The 19,862-nt window shown below is 44.9% G+C and overlaps 1 protein-coding gene across 2 annotated transcripts in view; it reads right to left on the reverse strand.

Annotated features, from left to right (window-relative positions):
• The window catches only part of L1CAM (L1 cell adhesion molecule), a 245,188-nt gene that overhangs the window by 43,147 nt on the left and 182,179 nt on the right, over positions 1-19,862 (reverse strand). For both annotated transcript variants that reach the window (XM_066580774.1, XM_066580775.1), the window contains 8 exons: positions 18,685-18,796; positions 17,136-17,302; positions 14,226-14,385; positions 7,744-7,868; positions 6,011-6,112; positions 5,705-5,902; positions 4,742-4,812; positions 616-835 (listed from right to left, as the gene is read on the reverse strand). In XM_066580774.1, the coding sequence (XP_066436871.1) occupies positions 616-835; positions 4,742-4,812; positions 5,705-5,902; positions 6,011-6,112; positions 7,744-7,868; positions 14,226-14,385; positions 17,136-17,302; positions 18,685-18,796 (1,155 nt within the window). The remainder of the gene's footprint in view (positions 1-615; positions 836-4,741; positions 4,813-5,704; positions 5,903-6,010; positions 6,113-7,743; positions 7,869-14,225; positions 14,386-17,135; positions 17,303-18,684; positions 18,797-19,862) is intronic.

Below are 19,862 nucleotides of genomic sequence, written 5' to 3' on the forward strand. Positions count from 1 at the left end.
CTGAGAGAGCCAGTGTTGTATCTGCAGACCAGCAGGACACTTGGACAGCGACAAAGATGTACGGAATTAATGGTGAAAAGTGGATCTACGGAAAAGCGTCTCACTAAGCACTAACTTTTTGGCGCTTTATGAGCCTGATTCTTCTTTTCGTGCACCTGTTTCTGGTGCACGGCCAGTTCTTATCTCATCACTTCTCCTCTGCCCTGTCCGACAGGGGACGGAGTTCAGCATGGCGTTTAGCGCTACTTTTCATAGCAGCTATAAGCCACCATAGTAAGACAAGAGAGTAGGGCAGTGCTTCCCCTCTTACCTAATGTATGTTTTTGATTAAGCATGTTGCATTTTTAGATTTTATCATCCCCTAATTTCACACAGGTGAGTACAATATCGAGCCTCCGACCCCATTGAAAACAATGGGCGATGCGAGGGCATGCCCAAAGGTAGGATGTGCCGCTATTTTTTTCCCCCAATGATTTGTATGACCCTATTCAAAAGAATGGAGTTCATATTTGTATGAGATTTGTGCATCTTACAACACACCAATCTTGCGCGATTTTCTCGGCCGTGTGAAAACGGCCCTATTGTATAATACAGTGGAAGAAGAAGGGCACTTACTGTCCTCTCCGGAGTAGCCAATGACAACTTTAGGCTCAGGACCCTTGCCTAGTTCATTCTTCGATTGCACTTTGATCTCATAGGGTACAAATGTCTTGGTGTTCTCCACATAGAGAAAATTTTCTGTGACTACCGTTTCCATCCAATCCTCCTGATTCTGCCGTCTCCATCTTACAATGTATTCAAATCCAGGTCCGTTCCAATCAATCCCTCTCATATGCTATGAAGAAAATTACATTTAGTCATGTATACAACACATAGGTGACCTGAACGTAAATCTTCTGCATCTTTTCCTAATTTCATCTTTTGCTAACTGTAAAATGTCCACAAGCTACAAGCTAGACCTTATATATGTATTGGAGCATATCTATTAATCTTTGTATGTCAATTACGGGGCGTAGGCTTTTTTAAAAGTGGGTGGAGCCTAGTAATAGGGGTGTGGTCTCTCATTTACTATAATGTATGCCAGAAACTGGCGTACATCATAGTAGAAACTTACACCAGATCTGAGCTGGTGTAGATTCAGTCTAGTGCACGGAAGTGTCACCAGACATGACAAATGTATCAAGAGGCAGTTATAATGCCACCAGTTGATGGTTTACTTAAATATCAGTCTAAGTAAATATGCTCCTAGGGGTTTCTACTTAGTGACCGTCCGGTCCTGGACAAACAAAGATGACCGCACCACTTCTCTGACTACCTGATGCACACTGTACATTAGTATACCTCATTTGTCTAAAGCCCTATTTACACGCAATGATTATCGCACAAGATTCGCACAAAAGCCATTGTTTGAGTGATAATCGTTGCGTGTAAATGCTCCCATCTTTCACTCTTCGGCTGAACTGTGATTTTTAGGTGAGCATAAAATCCATCGTTCAGCAGGGACTGCATGCTGTGTTCTCCATGAGAGCGTTGATTACATTGTATTCAGCTTGCAGTAACAAAGGAACTGTATGCAGAGAATAAACCACCTGCTGTACAGTTCTGGAAGCTAATTTACATGCAAATGAAGCTAATAAGCTGCTAATAGGCATTAGTACCTATTAGCAGCTTTCGCAAAATGATCGCTCAAACTGTCATTCTCCTTATCTTTTGAAGGAATTTTGAGTGATCATCCTTGCATGTAAATGGTCCTTAATAGACTACACACTGCTTTGATTGGCCAGCGCTCACCATGTGAGCAGTACCAGCCAGTTAGCATCTTAGGCTACAGATGCATACAGGTGCACAGTAGGCATCAGGTAGTCAGAGAAGCGATGCAGGCATCTTTGTTTGCCCGGACGGTCACTTTATGTCCCCAATTGGCTGCCCATTATGGTGATCATACACGCAGTGGTCCTCCACCACCAAAAGCATGCAGAGCTCTGCTCATTGCCTGCCAGTAGCTGGACTAATCAATTCAAACAATATAATGAGTCCAGGTGCTGGGGGCAATCTGCGGAGCTTCGCCTACGTTTCGAACAAATGCTGGGTGTACCGGCACCCTTTCACTTTTAACAAATGTAGCAAATAGCTGCTGCAAATTGACTCCGGCGATCTAGACACATCTTCCATTTAAGTTTTAGAACTTGGGAGAAATGCATATAATAAGGCTGATGTAGCATGGTCTTTTTGTCAAAAACACTGTTTTTGATGTCAGTTGTTTTTGCCACATTTTTGTTTTGTGCGGCATCCAAATGTTAGCGCTAACTCAATAGGAAACCATGAAAAAAACACCACAAATGCCGGGCCTGATTTACTATTGAAAATTCGAGAGTTTTCTGGACAAATTGAGGCCTCAGTCACACGGGTGCATCGGCACCCATACACCGACGCCGATGCGCCCGTGTGACTGACAGTTAGAAGACGGCCGTACCTGAAGACGGACGTCTCTCTGCAGCGCTGATGAAAGAACACATGACCGGCAATGAAGCCGGTCACATGTTCTTCCTTCCGGCGCTGCAGAGAGACGGCCGTCTGCCGGTACGTCCGTCTGCTGGTGTCAGTCACACGGGCGCATCAGTGCCGGTGTACGGGTGCCGATGCGCCCGTGTGACTGAGGCCTGAGCCAGTAAACTGTCAGCCACATTTACTATGTGTTTTAGTCTTTTTCAGACTCTTTTACAATGTAGCAGAGGTACACTGTCTCCCTCTGTCCGATGGCATATACGCCGGGCCCATGCATCACATGGTAGCGTATATCGGCCGTCCATGAAAACGCCAACGGTCAATAGAGTTTTTTTCGAAATTGCAGCAAGCTCTGGATCAGATTTTTTTCTGGCGTTTCCCTTAGGCTCCTTAATAGCAAAAAAAGAAATGTCAGAAAAAAAAATATGTGTCACCAAAGAAAAAGAAAAAAGCACCAGAAAAGTGTTTTTATTTTTTCACGAAAAAGAAAAATTCTAGAGCAATTTTTTCTTACACCAGAGTTTAATACATTGTGCCAATCTAACTACAGATCTGGCTGGCATGAAGTGCGAAAAAAATGTATTAAGAGGCACAAGCCTTTTAATACATTTGGCACAGCTGCAGGCCATCCATGCGGCAAATCTGAAATCCATGCCAGCTACACAGCTGTCGGAGATTTCAGATATACTTTACACCAGTTTCTGGCACAGATTATAGTAAGAGCTCCTGTCCAGGGGCGATAGTTCACTATGTTACCCGCAGGGATAATCCGGCCGCGGGTAACGCAGTGAACGCTTTCCACAGGGTTGCTATGGAAAGCGGAGCCCCGCTGTCCACGAGCGGAGAACCATAGTGATGCCTATCTGTCAGATAGGCTTACCGCAGAGAAATTACAGTTCTCTCCCCTGCTCCCCGCTAGCGATATTCCATCACGGACGTGGACAGGGGGCCTAAGTCTGATGAGCGACGAACGACCATGCCCCCAAGTACTGAGTCCTGCCCAATTTTTAAAAAGAGGCAGGGCTGGTGTAAAATAGCAAAAAAAATGCGACAGTGCTACAAATCACATGTATGTAGAGCCCATGCTTTCCTATGGGTTCTTCCACACGAGTGATGTTTTGTAACCTGCGGCATTGCAAGACAAAATACAAAAATAGGAAATTTTACTGTAAAAGCCCGTCTTCCCTGAAGCTCCCCGGCAGTTGTTTGACGTTTTCCTATGAAGCTTCCTGATCGGGACTTTAAAAATCCCCACCTCCAGGAAACTCTGCTTCTGATTGTTTCCCAAGCGTGTTGCTCAGCCAATCAGAGCCAGCGCTCGAGGAACCAATCACAGCCATTCAATGGATCAATAAATGGCTGTGAGTGGTTCATCAAGACGCCAGCTCCGATTGGCTGAGCCACGGCACTCGTGAACCAATTACAGCCAGCCCTCCCTGGAGGTGGGAACCCAGGAAGGGCTGGCAGAAGACTGAAGACGAGTGCCGTGGACCTTCAGGGGAGAAGACGCGGCGGAGCTGACAGCACCTCTTAGGTGATGTATTATTATTTTTTGTTTTTTTACTGCAGCGGGAGCTTATTTTCGAGGTAAGGCTTATATTTCAAGCGCCTCCCCCGCCAAAACAAATCCTTCCACGTGGTGCTACAAAGTCATGCGACTTGGTAGTGCCACGTCTGACTTTGTAGCGACACAAAATTGCATTATCGCCACAAGAAAATGCAGCGATATTGCATCGGTGGTCCGTATCACTCTTGTTACCATAACAGGTATTTGGGTTCAGTTACATTGACTTGACCCACTGTATTAAAAGGGTTCACTCAGAGGTAACATTTATCACTTATCTGTGGGATAGGTGATAAACGCATGATCATTGAGGGTCTCACCACTGGAACTCCCACTGTTCATGACAACTGGACTCATGCCATCAAGAACACAATGGTGGTAACCCATGAGCACTACCAATCCATTCACTGTCTATGGGACTGATGGAGATAGCCGAGTACAGAATGTCCCATGAGCGAAGCAGTAATACATATAAGTGACATCGCTCCATCACATAGAGGACTCAGTACCCCTATTCTTGTAATCGGTAGGGTCTAAGCAGTTGGATCTTCAACAATTAAACATTCATCACCTATCCTCTTAATAGGTGATCAATATCTATGGGCCAACACCTATAAGTCCAACTGAGACATGCAATTTTATTATCCTGCAGCTCCAAAGTGCTCATATTACCTTCCAAGTGATCCTCATGTTGGTTGGCTCTGTGCCTTCTCCTCGGACATCATTGGGATTCCTTGTAGGGGCTATAATGAAAACAGTAAATGCAACATTTTTGAAGGTTACCGTATTGATTTAAAGGGGTTGTATCAAGATTACAAGTTATCTCCTATTCCAAGGACAGGGAATTACTTGCTGATTGGTGGAGGTCTCATCGCTGAGACCTCTTCCAATCTTGAGAACAGGGGCTTTCTGTCTCCTATCATCCTCCCTCTGGAGTGACTGCACCTCCCCTCCCCAGTAAGGAGGAGACGGAATGGAGCTCTGGTCGCACATGTGCGCTAGTGGTCCATTTACTTTCAATGGGACTACCCTGTTTCCCTGAAAATAAGACATACCCTGAAAATAAGACATATCATGATTTTCCAGAATTTTTGAGGATGCAAAATGATTTTTCAGGCTTTTTGAGGATTCTTGAAATATAAGCCCTACTCCAAAATTAAGCCATGCTAACAGTTAATTAAAAAAGTCAATTTAAATAGTGTCCAGGCAGCTATACATGTAAAAAAGTTTAACCTTTTTGAACAAAAATTAATATAAGACACTGTCTTATTTTCGGGGAAACACGGTACCAAGATACCCGAGCCACAAGTGCTTAGGTATTTCCGTCAGCCCCGTTGAAATGAACAGAGCGCTGACTGTGCATGCTCAGTCAACACTCCATTTATTCTGACATTAACGTGGGAAAAAAAGGGACCCCTGCAGTGACAGCCGTGGGGGACACGGGCCCCTGTTCTTGAGATCGAAGGGGGTCTCAGCAGTGAGGCCCCCAAAAATCAGCAAATTATCCCTAATCCTATAAAATAGGAGATAACATGTAATCTTCGTACAACCGCTTCAAGATAGAAGTGAAAACACAAAATGTACTAATTTTCATTATTCTGTTAATTTTCCTAATTCCTCTCCCTTCTTTATCACCTGCTACAGGTGTTCTAATACGATCCGATGGTTCGCTTCCATTGCTTAGTCCTAGCTCATTTACAGCTATAACCCGGAACTGGTAGTTGACATAGGGAGAGAGATTTAGCTTGACTGTGTTCTGATTTCCTTCGACCCTAATAAGTTCATGCCATGTTCCAGGCTCAAAGCGGTCTTCTTCAAACTCGATGATGAACTCTAGATGACAAAATGACCATGAAGTTACCAGCGAGAACAACAACTTTGTAAATCTGTTAAACAAGGGAACTGATACATTCAATGGGAAGGTCTAGTGGGGGGTTTTACCATCAATGGGGCTGTTATTCTCTTGCCCTGGGATCCACGTAAGGATAACGCTTGTGTCCTGAGGGTCCGAGAGCTCCAAGTAAGAGGGAGGTTCTGGAAGATCTGGGCAAATTAAAGAAATGGATACAAATGAAATTCATTGAGAAGGAAACATTTACAGGTTTTATTTTGTTTCTATTTCAACATTTTTGAATCTATTGTTTAGAAGCGAAAATGTAAAAAAATGTAAAATTAGCGATAAAACACAATAATTAATGTCAAAACCCATTAATATGTAATAAGCATCTTAGATGGAAATGCCATGAGGTTAAAACTCATTAAAGGGGTTATAACAAAATCTAAAGTTATCCTCAACCCACAGCTCATCATGGCGAGACCTTTACTAATCCCCAGAATGGGGGTCCCATATCCCTCCTCCTCCTCACTGTAAACTTACTGCACTCCCTACCCCTGCGGTGAGGAGATTGAATGGAGCAGCAGTTGTGCATGCAGTGTCGCTCCATTCACTCTCACTTGGACTGCTGGACATAGGCAATACAAGCTCTTGGTAATTTCAGCCAGCCCTACTGAAATGAACGGGTTGGAAGCCGCGCATGCGCAGCCAGTGCTCCATTCAGAATGAAGTCACTGCAAGTGGGAGAAGCGAGAAGATCGACCAATCTTAAAGTTAGCACTTAACCTGTGGCCATTGGCAGAATACTGGCTCCATGTGTAGCTACACAATCTCGTGCACATGGCCTGCTGTGTGCATGAGGCCTAAAGATTGCCTTCAGCTGGAAAGTCAAGCCAAACTGATTTCTAGAAGCCTTAGGCCTCCTTTACATCATCGCCACGAGAAAATTGCAGCGGTAACGCATCGCTGGTCCGTGAGCTATTGCTGAGTCTTCTCGCGACAATACTGCGATTTTGTAGCGCTACAAAGTCGCATGTGACTCTACAAAGTTACGCGACTTTGTAGCATCACATGCAATGATTTTCAGGGGGGGGGGGCTTGAAATATAAGCCCTACCCCAAAAATAAGCTGTAGCTGAAGAAAAAACAAAAAAGGATACATCCCCTCTCCCGCACTGTCCGGGGCGCCACCGCAGCTTCTTCCCGGGTCACGGCACTGTTTCTCTTCCTTATCCTCTGACCGGGGATAGAGAAATCCCTACATTCTGTAATCGCTGGCTGTGATTGGCTGACGCTTAGCCAATCACAGCCAGTGCTAAATGAATGGCTGTGATTGGTTGGCCGATTGACGTCGGACAGCGCTTCTAAGGTGATGTATGTGGATTTTTTTTATTTTTTTCTGCAGCTAGGGCTAAGATTTGGCTTTGACAGTAGGATTTGCTTTTTCATGCGATGCGATGCAACAGAGAGGAAGGCTTTATAGAGAAACACGGGCTACAAAACCTCGCGAGTCGCGGGAATATCGTCGGACCCACTAAGTTTTTGTGATGGGTTGTTACATGCTACAAAACATCGTATGTGTGAAGGAATTCATAGGAAAGCATGGGCTTCTCATACATGCGATTTGTAGCATTGTAGCAACGCTACAAAATTGCACCCGTGTGAACAAGGCCTTAAAGACATATCAGAAAATGACGATAGTGTGTGCAGACTATAGGTTCCCCATATTAATAGGTAGCATTGATCTACAGTATATGCACCGCTCAGAGATTTCCATCATTAAATGTCCCCAACATACCAAGCTCAATGTTCCATACGGGTATCATCTTTTATATACTAACCAATCATCACAAGAACGACGGCTTTCTCAACCGAATCCAGTTCACTGCGAGCCACACACATGTATGTCCCCTCGTCATCTTCTTGCACATTGGCTATAGTTAGAGTGTACTCTTCGATAAAGTACCTGTGAGGGCAAAATGACATTTTTTAGGAGTGCGGTAGTAGAAGTAAATCAAAAAAAGCTTGGCTTCTGCAATCCATTCAGCTCTGATACTCTAGACAAGTCTAAGATTATACTAGATTACAGTACTGAGCAAAAGCTTAACCCCTTAGTGACGGAGCTTTTTTGCTTTTTTCCATTTTTGTTTTTTCCTCCTCCCTTTTAAAAAATCGTAGCTCCTTTATTTATCCATCGACGTCGCTGTATGAGGGCTTGTTTTTTGCGGGATGAGTTGTATTTTTCAATTGCACTATTTATTGTACCATATAATTTACTGAAAAACTTTTAAAAAATTCTAAGCGGAGAGAAATGGAAAAAAAAACGACATTCCACCATCTTCCGATGCGTCCTGTTTCTACGGCGCACAAACTGCAACAAAAACGACCTGATATTTTTAATCTATGGGTCAGTACGATTACTACGATACCAAACTTATATAGTATTTTTTTGCTGTAGTACTTGTATTTAATTTTTTTTTTTTTTAAGATATTTAATTTTTTTCAATTATTTTCTGCGGTCCTTTTGTGCGCGCCATAACTTTTTTATTTTTCCGTCGACGTAGTTGAGCAAGGGCTCATTTTTTGTAGGATGTCCTGTAGTTTCTGATAGTATTAATTTGGAATACATACGACTTTTTGATCGCTTTTTATTGCATTTTTTCTGGGAGACAGGGTAACTAAAAAAGTGTATTTCTGGCGTTCTTTTTTTTTTCGGACGACGTTCACCGTGCGGGAAAAATAATGCACTACTTTGATAGATTGGACTTTTACGGACGCGGCGATATCAAATACATATTTTTATTTTATGATTTAGATTTTTTAATAATAGATATGGCAAAAGGGGGGTGATTTAAACTTTTATAACTTTTTTTTTTTTTAACCATTAAAAAAACTTTAATGATTTTTTTTTTTACTTTACTTTGAAGTCCCTCTGGGGGGCTTTAACATGCGATGCGTTGATCGCTCCTGCAGTATGACGTAATGCTATAGCATTACGTCATACTGCTTTTTGACAGGCAGTCTATCAAGCCACCCTGTGTGGATGGCTTGATAGGCAGTCTGTTAAGGCAGCCCTGGGGCCATTCATTAGGCCCCCGGCTGCCATGACACCTGCACGGCTCCCCCGATCTCACCGCGGGGGGGCTGTGCGGGACCCCCAAACAGCGTTCGGGGCATTTAAAGGGTTAATAGCAGCGGTCTGCTGAACGGCCGAGCTTGGCTATTGCCCACGGGTGTCAGCTGTAATAAACAGCTGACGCCCGCGCTGTATGGAGGGAGATAGCGCCGCTACCTCCCTCCATACACGTTCTGCAACAGCAGGACGTATTTTTACTATAGCTCTGTCACTACGGGGTTAAGCGGGTGTTGAAAATGCTGCAAAGGAAGAATGCTTTAAAATACAGAAGTGCTAATAGTTTATTTTTGTCAGCTAACTAAATGTGAAGTGAATGAACAAAAGAGAAATGTAAATTAAATCAATATTTAGTGTGACCACCCTTTACCTTCAAAACAGCAGCAATTCCACTGGGTACACTTGCACAAAGTCAGGGATTTTGTAGGGTTATAGTCAGGGGTATGTTTACCCAATTATTCCAAACAGGTGATAATGATCATCATTTTCATATGTAGTTTGAAATACAGTCATTAACGGGAACATAAACAGCTGTGTAGGAGGCTTAAAACTGTGTGAGGAACAGCCAAACTCTGCTACAAAGGTGAGGTTGTGGAAGACAGTTTCATGTGACAGGTCATATACCATCACAAGACTGAGCACAGCAACAGGACACAAGGTGGTTATACTGCATCAGTCAGGTCCGCCCCAGGCAAAGATTTCAAAACAGACTAAGGGTTTCCAGAGGTGCTGTTCAAGCTCTTTTGAAGAAGCAAAAACTGGGAATATTGAGAACTGTAGACGCAGTGTTCAGCCAAGGAAACATCATGCTTACTTCCCTTAAAAATTGGAAGATGTTTAGCAGCGCCATCATCTCAAAACTATATACTAGAAGGATGAAAAAGGCTCCGCGCTCCAAAGAGAATGACTATCGGATCTCCTCCATACGATACAACATGATACTTTTATTCCAAAACAATGCAACGCGTTTCGTCGCCCAAACCATGACTTTTTCAAGCATAATGCTTGATAAAGTCGCGGTTTGGGTGATGAAACGCGTTGCATTGTATTGGAAAAAAAGTATCATGCAGTATGGAGGAGATCCGATAGTCGTTCTCTGTAGAGCACGGAGCCTTTTTCATCCAACTCGTATATGGCATCTTGGGTCGTCTACTAATAGAGGACACGAATACTCGGCAGCTCTCCTGAATATTTCAGGATAAGAAGGACGACAGGAGGATCCTACATACATTTTATATGCCTCCCAGGGATGTGGAGGTGCTGGTGGAGTATCCTACGCCAGAACCCCACTAGTCACCGGGTAAGTCCCCCTTGTTATTTCTGCTATATCCTTTGTTTATAAGGATCAGTGGAGCGCTGTCCTAATCTATTGATGTTTATCATCTCAGAACTGGCAGAAATCAGTGGACCCAGGTACACCCATCTAATGTTCAGAAAAATCCGGCAAGAAAGGATCTTCATGATAGAGAAATGCAGCCATAAAAACATTCCTTCTACAGAGAAGCCAGGCCAAGTGACTCAACACAAAAACATAGGAACTGGGGTGCAGAACAAGGGCAGCAGGTGCTCTGGGTTGATGAGTCAAAAATCCAAAAATATTTGGCTGCAACAGAAGTTTTTTTTACTGAAAATAGCAGTTTGTTTACTGAAGGACTGGAGAGTGGTACAATAATGAGTGTTTGCAGGCAGCAGTGAAGCCTGGTGGAGGGCGGTACAATAATGAGTGCCTGCAGGCAGCAGTGAAGCATGGTGGAGAGCGGTACAATAATGAGTATCTTCAGGCAGCAGTGAAGCGTGGTGGAAAGCGATACAATAATGAGTGTTTGCAGGCAGCAGTGAAGCATGGTGGAGGGCGGTACAATAAGGAGTGCCTGCGGGCAGCAGTGAAGCATGGTGGAGAGCGGTACAATAATGAGTGTCTGCAGGCAGCAGTGAAGCATGGTGGATAACGGTACAATAATGAGTGTCTGCAGGCAGTAGTAAAGCATGGTGGACAGCGATACAATAATGAGTGTCTGCAGGCAGCAGTAAAGCTTGAGGGAGAGCGGTACAATAATGAGCGTCTGTAGGCAACAGTGATCCATGGTGGAGAGTGGTACAATAATAAGTGTTTGCAGGCAGTAGTGAAGCATGGTGGACAGCGGTGAGATAATGAGTGTCTGCGGGCAGCAGTGAAGCATGGTGGACAGGGGTATAATAATGAGTGTCTGCAGGCAGCAGTGAAGCATAAGGGAGAGTGGTACAATAATGAGTGTCTGCAGGCAGCAGTGAAACATGCTGGAGAGCGGTACAATAATGAGCATCTGTAGGCAACAGTGATCCATGGTGGAAAGTGGTACAATAATGAGTGTCTGCAGGCAGCAGTGAAGCATGAGGGAGAGCAGTACAATAATGAGTGTCTGTAGCCAACAGTGATGCATGGTGGAGAGTGGTACAATAATGAGTGTCTGCTGGCAGCAGTGAAGCATAGTGGAGAACGGTACAATAATGAGTGTCCACTGACAGCAGTGAAGTATGGTGGACAGCTGTACAATAATGAGTGTCTGCAGGCAGCAGTGAAGCATGGTGGAGAGCAGTACAATAATGAGTGTTTACAGGCAGCAGTGAGGCATGGTGGAGGGCGGTACAATAATTAGTTCCTGCAGGCAGCAGTGAAGCATAGTGGAGAGCGGTAGAATAATGAGTGTCTGCAGGCTGCAGTGAAGCATGGTGGAGAGCGGTACAATAATGAGTGTGTGCAGGCAGCAGTGAAGCATGGTGGACAGCCATACAATAAAAAGTATCTGTAGGCAGCAGTGAAGCATGGTGGAAAGTGGTACAATAATGAGTGTTTACAGGCAGCAGTGAAGCATGGTGGAGGGCGGTACAATAATTAGTGCCTGCAGGCAGCAGTGAAGCATAGTGGAGAGCGGTAGAATAATGAGTGTCTGCAGGCTGCAGTGAAGCATGGTGGAGAGCGGTACAATAATTAGTGCCTGCAGGCAGCAGTGAAGCATAGTGGAGAGTGGTAGAATAATGAGTGTCTGCAGGCTGCAGTGAAGCATGGTGGAGAGCGGTACAATAATGAGTGTGTGCAGGCAGCAGTGAAGCATGGTGGACAGCCATACAATAATAAGTATCTGTAGGCAGCAGTGAAGCATGGTGGAAAGTGGTACAATAATGAGTGTCTGCAGACAGCAGTAAAGCATGAGGGAGAGCGGTACAATAATGAGTGTCTGTAGGCTGCAGTGAAGGATAGTAGAGAGCAGTAAAATAAAGAGTGTCTGCAGTCAGCAGTGACACATTTGTGGAGAGCAATACGCTAAAGAGTGTCCGCTGACAGCAGTGAAGCATGATGGAGAGCGGTACAATAATGAATGTCTGCAGGCAGCGGTGAAGCATGATGGAGAGCTGTACAATAATGAGTGTCTGTAGGCAACAGTGAAGCATGGTGGAGAGTGGTACAATAATGAGTGTCTGCAGGCAGCAGTGAAGCATGGTGGAGAGCGGTACAATAATGACTGCTTGCAGGCAGCAGTGAAGCATGGTGGAGAATGGTACAATAATGAGTGTCTGCAGGCAGCAGTGATGCATGGTGGGGAGCATTATAATAATGAGCATCTGAAGGCTGCAGTAAAGCATAGTGGAGAGTGGTATAATAAAGAGTGTCTGCAGGCAGCAGTGAAGCATGGTGGAGAGTGGTATAATAATGAGTATCTGCAGGCAGCAGTGAAGCATGATGGAGAGAGGAAAAATAATGAGGATCTGCAGTCAGCAGTGAAGCATCGAGGAGAGCGGTACAATAATGAGTGTCTGCAGGCAGCAGTGAAGCATGGTGGGGACGGGAAAATAATGAGTGATGCATGGTGGAGAGCATTATAATATTGAGCGTTTGAAGGCTGCAGTGAAGAATGGTACAATGATGAGTGTCTGCAGGCAACAGTAAAGCATGATGGAGAGCGGTACAATAATGAATGTCTGCAGGCAGCGGTGAAGCATGATGGAGAGCTGTACAATAATAAGTGTCTGCAGGCAGCAGCGAAGCATGGTGGAGAGCAGTACAATAATGAGTGTCTGCAGGCAGCAGTGAAGCAAGGTGGAGAGCGGTACAATAATTAGTGTCTGCAGATGACAGTGAAGCATGGTGGAGAGCATCATAATAATGAGTGTCTGCAGGTAGCAGTGAAGCATGGTGGAAAGCGGTACAATAATGAGTGTCTGCAGGTAGCAGTGAAACATGGTGGAGAGCAGTACAATAATGAGTGCCTGCAGGCAGTGAAACATCTCACAACCTTACAACTTTGGGACTGTATTTCAGCAAATGGAGTTGGGGATTTGGCCAGGATTAATAGTGTCCTCAATGCTAAGAAATACAGATACTTATCCATCATGTAATACTTCTGATTGACTCCAAATTTATTCTGCAGCAGGACAACAACCCCGAACATCCAGCCAATGTCATAGAACTATATTCACCATAAAGAAGAACAAGAAGCCCTGGAAGTGATGATACGGCCCCATAGAGCCCTGATCTCACATCATCCAGTCTGTGTGGGATTACATGAAGAGACAGAATGATCTTAGTAAGGGTGGGGGGAGCTAATTCCCAGAATTTAACCCCACCCTGTCCCGCCTCCTCTCATTGCAAATAGTGCAGAGGGGCGGAGAGAAGGCAGAGAGGGGGCGGGAGCTCAGAGCACTGCTCCCGACTCTTTCAGCCTCCTCCCCCTGCAGAGAGAGACGTCATATATCGGCCGGCGTGAAAACCCAGCCGATATACGGTCGTCTGAATGCACCCTAAACCTACATTCACAGAACGTCTGTGCTTAGTTTTCCAAGATGTTTGGAACAACCTCCCTGTCGCTTCCTTCAAAAACTGTGTGCAAATGTACCTCAAAAAATTGATGCAGCTTTAAAGGCAAAGGGTTGTCAGTCACAGCAAATATTGATGTGATTTACATTTCTCTTCTGCGTTTTATTAATTGACAAAAACAAACTGTTAACACTTCTATTTTTGACAGCATTCTTACTTTGCACCATTTTTTACACACTTGCCTAAAACTTTTGCTTAGTACTGTAACTATATCCATGAGTGCTCTGTTCTCAACCTATGAGAACCTAACACCAAAGAGGTGATCACTGTATGAAGAGTTGCTAAATATAAGATCACACTAGTCAATAACGTAACCCTCCCATCGCAGTCCTTCTTACTTGTCATCATCATCGTCTTCTATAATCTCCATGCCGTCCTTCATCCATTCCACTATTTTATTCTCCATTCTGGAGTCAAATAAAGGTATACACTCAAAAGTTGCTTTCCCTCCCTTTCTCACTCGCTGGTTGTCCGGTGGACTGATTATCTGAGTAGCATCTGTGAAAAGAGGCAAGATGGTCAAATAAGAAAATATTGAGGCTCATGAACTTTTATATTGCTGGAGGAACACTTAAAAAATATCAAATTCCCATGTGATGTTTGAGAAGTAATGGAGAAATCTGAAAGGTAGAGGATGTAGGCCATGGAGTCTCCAAGACAATTGACCCTTCTGCCATAACTGTAATCCAGCCCTAGCTATTTGCAATAGCCTGTCTGATGCAGGCGCTGCTTGAGCTGGAAAGAGGCTCCTCGGTTGGCTACAGCCATAGCGAGGAAGACAAAGGAGTGTGGAAATGCACCGTGGTGCCAGTAGAGGACCAATTGAGCTCCAAGTGTAAGCCCCCGTCCCGGAACTGAGGGGAGAATGTTCTCGGTGCTTCAGACACCCTATAAGTGAATTCTAAGCTGTGTCACATCTTGAAGAGATGCACCAGCAGCAATAATGTAGAAGCAAAGACTGTTAAAGGGCCGTAGCACATTACAATGGCCAGAGAAGTGGTAGAGGCTGCTGTGCTGCAAGCGGCAAGAGAAGTGCTGTGGCTATACTGTAAAGCAGGACAAGAGGACTGAAAGGGGCCCTGATATCTAAAGGCTGAAGGAGGACTAAAAGGGCCTTGATGATCTGGGAGCAAAGTTAAAGGGCCAACTCGAGAAATCCCAGTTTGTGGGGTTCTGTTGTGTTGTGGCCCAAATCTGGAGGGGCAGCTGAATCAGGTTTGCTGTGAGCATTGACAGTCTGTAAGTGAGGGCAGCCTCAGTAAAGCCGCTCAATCTGTACATTATAAGGGACTTAACAGTTAGTCAGCAGGCCTGCTGTGAAGGTAGGGAGGATGCGAACAGTAGTCATGTGGACAGTAGTGATTTAATGTAGGCTTGAATTGCGAGTAGTATATTGGGACATTAACCGGAAGCGAGCCTGGATGTTTTTAGGTGGTGCTGATAGAGATTTCAGAAACTAGTTTCAAGAATTTGCAAGCAGTGAAGGGGTATTTCTTTAACAAACAGTGTGAAGTATTAGTATGATGTAGTACCTATGTAAAGTTGTAGCAAGTGAGACTTCATAGTATTAACACCTTCAACATTGTTGCATTGTGGGTGTAAGGACTTGGCCCTTACAGGGTATATGAGTCAGAGTTCCAGAAAGTGATGTAGTTATCAGGCATATGTCAATAAAGGAAGTGTAAAGGCGATGTACCTGTAATGTGCGATATTCTCATGTAATGTTCAACTGCCAGTGCCCTCCTATGGAGCAAAATAATGCAAAAAGGGACAACCAATAGGCAAGCAAGGTGCCCACATATAGTACAAATAAAGATAGGTATATGAGATAAGTGTATATGAGTCACTCAGGCACCACTTATCTCATATACCTAAAGATAGGTATATAAGATAAGTGGTGCCTGAGTGACTGATGAACATGTATCAGCCTCAAAATCAATCTGAATGGTGACACTTGAAGGGAGGCTCTAGTACCCTGTTTGGCCACTCCAGCTTGGATACAAGATGTGATATGGGCAGGAATGGAGGCATATGAGTTCCGTATGGTATCCTGCGGCATATCGCTCCACATTTGCTGTAACTGAGCCTCTACAGTAGATTGTGAAAACTCGTAGGCTGCCAAAGCTGGCTTCCGAGATGGTCTCACACATGTTCTGTTGGCGATAAATCTGGCGACCGGGCAGCTGCGGAAGTCTGACAATGTTGGAGGCATTCCTGTGACCCCCCGCTGTGTGCGGCAGGGTATTATCCTTCTGGAAAAGGCCTCTTAGAAGCCCCGCCACAAGAGGTAACACATGTGGCTGCAGGATGTCCTGAACTGTCATTATCCCTCATACCACTACTAAGTGTGATCGACTATCCTATGCGTGGGCCCTCCAGACCATTACACCAGCACTGGATCTTTATAACATCGATTGGTAATTGAAAATCAAGCCAGAGTCCATACATAGACAGCTGATTCGGGGTTTTCAATTTCCAATCATTGTTATAAAGACCTGTATAAGCGGTCTGACATGAATGAATAGCTAAGGGCTATGTGTGATTGGCTAAGCACTCAGCCAATAGCTAAGCAGTAGCTGCTATTGGCTGAGCCCTCAACCAATCTGCACAGCCCTTTCAGGAGACGGGGATTTTTAAATCCCCGACTGCTGAAAGAGCTTAATAGCAGTGCCGGGGAGCCAGCAGGAGGATGCGGCTGAGCGCAGGAGAGGTGAGTTACATTTTTTTAACATTTTTTTAACAAACTTAGTGATTATATTTCAAGCCCTTCCCCGATAATTATTCTGCGGGTCTTGCCAGAAAGCATTGATTTCAATGGGATCGGCAGCAGTGCCGATCCCATTGAAAGCAATTGAATAGAATGTCGGGGACTTCTGCCACAGCTGTAAGAGCTGTGGCAGAAGTCCCCGGCATTCTCCATCTCTTTTCAATGGGGCTAGTGCTACTGCCGCTGGCCACATTGGAAAGACTGGCGAATTGTTGGCATGATGCCGATATCCCAGCGTCATGCCGATTTTTTTCTCGCACAGCAATGCAAGACTTTAACTTTAGTCTCGCATCGCAGTGGAGAAAATATCGCCAGTGGGTGGGAGCCCTAAATCTACGGAAAATAGTTATATTTCTTGTTAATTCACCATTATTCATTTACATTCATTTGTTTGTAAATAAATACTTCATATTTTTGTAACTCCTTCTGCTGCATAATATCCTGAATCTAAGTCAAGACACCACCTAACCGCAGCACTTACTTCTGACATCTAAGTATGCAGAGATGGTCATGTTGCCCTGGCTGTTTGAGGCTGTGCAGTAATACATTCCTTCATCTTCACTGGTCACATCTGAGATTTCCATGCTGCCATTAGTGAGGATTTCAGAGTTATCCTTCCTTACCACGGAACTCATATCCTTGTCGTACCTGCGATTATAGGTTAGAGATGAATGAACAACAAAGAACCAGCCCATACAACCTAAAATCAGTCCAGTTACAATGTCAATTAATGGCCCATTCCCTCTTCACGATCATTTTTTAATTATCCCCATGCATCTGAAATTAAAAACTTTGCAAATGGCCATGCTTTAAAAATTCCTACCATTTTATGTCCCTTATACAGAGCCATGCATCTCTATTAGAGATGAGCGAGCACGCTCGTTTAAGGCTTATGCTCGAGAGAGCATCAGTCTTTTCGAGTAACTTCTTACTCGTCCGAGCACCATGCGCGGGGGGGGGGGGGGGGGGGAGTGGGAGAGATCCCCCCCCCCACGCTTCCACTCGCTCAGAGGAGAAAGCATTTACTCGAAAAGACCGATGCTCTCTCGAGCATCAGCCTTAAACGAGCGTGCTCGCTCATCTCTAATCTCTATGGTAACAGACTACACTTACAGTAATTGGGCGGCGATTCTAGGCAGCAGAGCTGTGTCACATCAAACTTCCTGCCACACCGCAGTGCTGCTCAGTCACATCACCCAGCAGCTTCAGAGCTTGACTTCTCCCTTGTGTCTTGTGCTCCATACAGTATGGTCTGAGCACTGAATACAAAGAGGAACAGTCTGATGCTGCCGGGTACTCACATAACTGAGCGGCGCTGTGGCCTGACAAGATGCTTGATGTGAAAGCACTGCTGAGTGGCCAGGGACTGTGGAAAGATGGTGGGCTGGCCCAAGATAGGAGCCATTAGAGCAGATTATAATAAGGTCGGTGGGGACGGCCGTGGGAATCTTTGGAGTCTCAGGCCCGGGTTGGCTGTAAACACTTCTATTATAATCTGAATCATAGAATGGTAGAGTTGAAGGGACCTCCAGGGTCATCGGGTCCAACCTCCTGCTCAGGTCCAACGCATAAGTTCTGTATAGTTGAAGGTTGGAAGATGCCAAACTGCGGTTTAAAGAAGTTTTTCACTAATGATATTTTTCCCCCATCTGATCACTGAAAGTCCGACTGCTGATAACCCCAGCGATCCCAACATCTGCATACCCTGAGTTCCTCATGTGAATGGAGCACAGGAGCGTATGCATAACCATTGCGCTATCCACTTCTATTCAGATGGAGGAAAATCGATGCGCCTGGCAATCTTCCTTTGTCCCATAGAAGTGAATGGAGCGGTGGTCACACATGCCCACCAATGCTGCATTTTCATGGAGAACTTGGGATGTACAGATCTCAGGACCACAAAGCGTACCAGCAGTCAGACCCCCAGTAATCAGACATTTATCCTCTATCCTATGGACAGGGCAAAAATGTCTTTAGTGGGCAAACCTATTTAATGATTATTCATAATTGGTTTCGAAGGCAGTACATACCAGTAGACGACCGGAGTAGGAGCACCAAAAACCTTACAGTGGACAAAAACATTAGTGTTCTCCACAGCGGAGTAATTCATTCTATCTGGAGTTTTAATTTCTGGCGCCAGTTCTGCGAGGAGAAAAGTTTTAGTATCAGTCAACATGTTGATGTCATCATCACATTACTTCTAATTAGTTTACTGCATGTACACCACCATGTACGACAACCCTTTATCTCCCCTCCGTTCCTCCCCGCTCTCCCCCGCCGCTCCCCCCCCCCCCCCCCGCCGGCCCCCGAATCTTTAGAGACGAGCAGGGAGACACTCGGCTAAGGCACTACTCGCTTGAGTAATGTGCCTTAGCGCGTATACTCGCTCATCTCTAATTATCAGGTAAATGCCGTGACCAAGTCGTGGCCAGGTGTGGCGTGTATACAACACAGCCCGGATTTCCTTTGGCCGGCATAAACCCTCAGCATGGCTTCTATTATTTAAATGCCCGCTGCTAAACTACCCCACCTCCATTTGCCAGCAGCTCTCATGGAAGCCTCTTGGAGTTGCCAGCTGTTCGAAAGATATGGCAAGACCATCGGCCGCCAACGTCCTATTATCGCGATGTTTACATGTGGTTAAAAATCGTTCATTTGAACGCATACATTGGAATCCAATGCTTCAGATGGTCGTGATTTTTGGTCAATGCTTTATCGTGGCAAAATAGCGATAAAAGGCCTAAAGGGGATTTTCAGTACTAAACTATTGAGGGCCTATCCTCAAGACTGATTGAGGAGGTCGCAGCTCTTGATTCAGTGCTGCAGTCTCTTTTCAGACTTGTAGTGTCACATTTATTGGTCACATAGCCTGCTTAGTCCCATAAAAGTGAATGAGATTCAGCTGCAATACCAAGCACAGCCACTATACAATGTGCGGCACTGTCCCTGCTATGGACAGAAGTGACAATCGCACATACCCGAGTACTGCTTTCACTTCAATCAGCTGATCAGTGGGGATCCTGAGTGTTGAACCCTCCCTTAATTAACTATTAACCGGTCATCAATAGTTTAGTGCCAGTAAACCCGTTTAAAGGGGCATTCCCATTTAGACTTCTGTGGCATAGTCACAGAATATTCATCAAAGTCTGATAGATGGGGTCCCACCTCTAGGACCCACATCTATTTCTTGTTCTGGTCCTCACCACCC

The sequence above is a fragment of the Eleutherodactylus coqui genome, chromosome 10 (assembly GCF_035609145.1).
Source record: "Eleutherodactylus coqui strain aEleCoq1 chromosome 10, aEleCoq1.hap1, whole genome shotgun sequence".
NCBI classification, from domain to species: domain Eukaryota; kingdom Metazoa; phylum Chordata; class Amphibia; order Anura; family Eleutherodactylidae; genus Eleutherodactylus; species Eleutherodactylus coqui.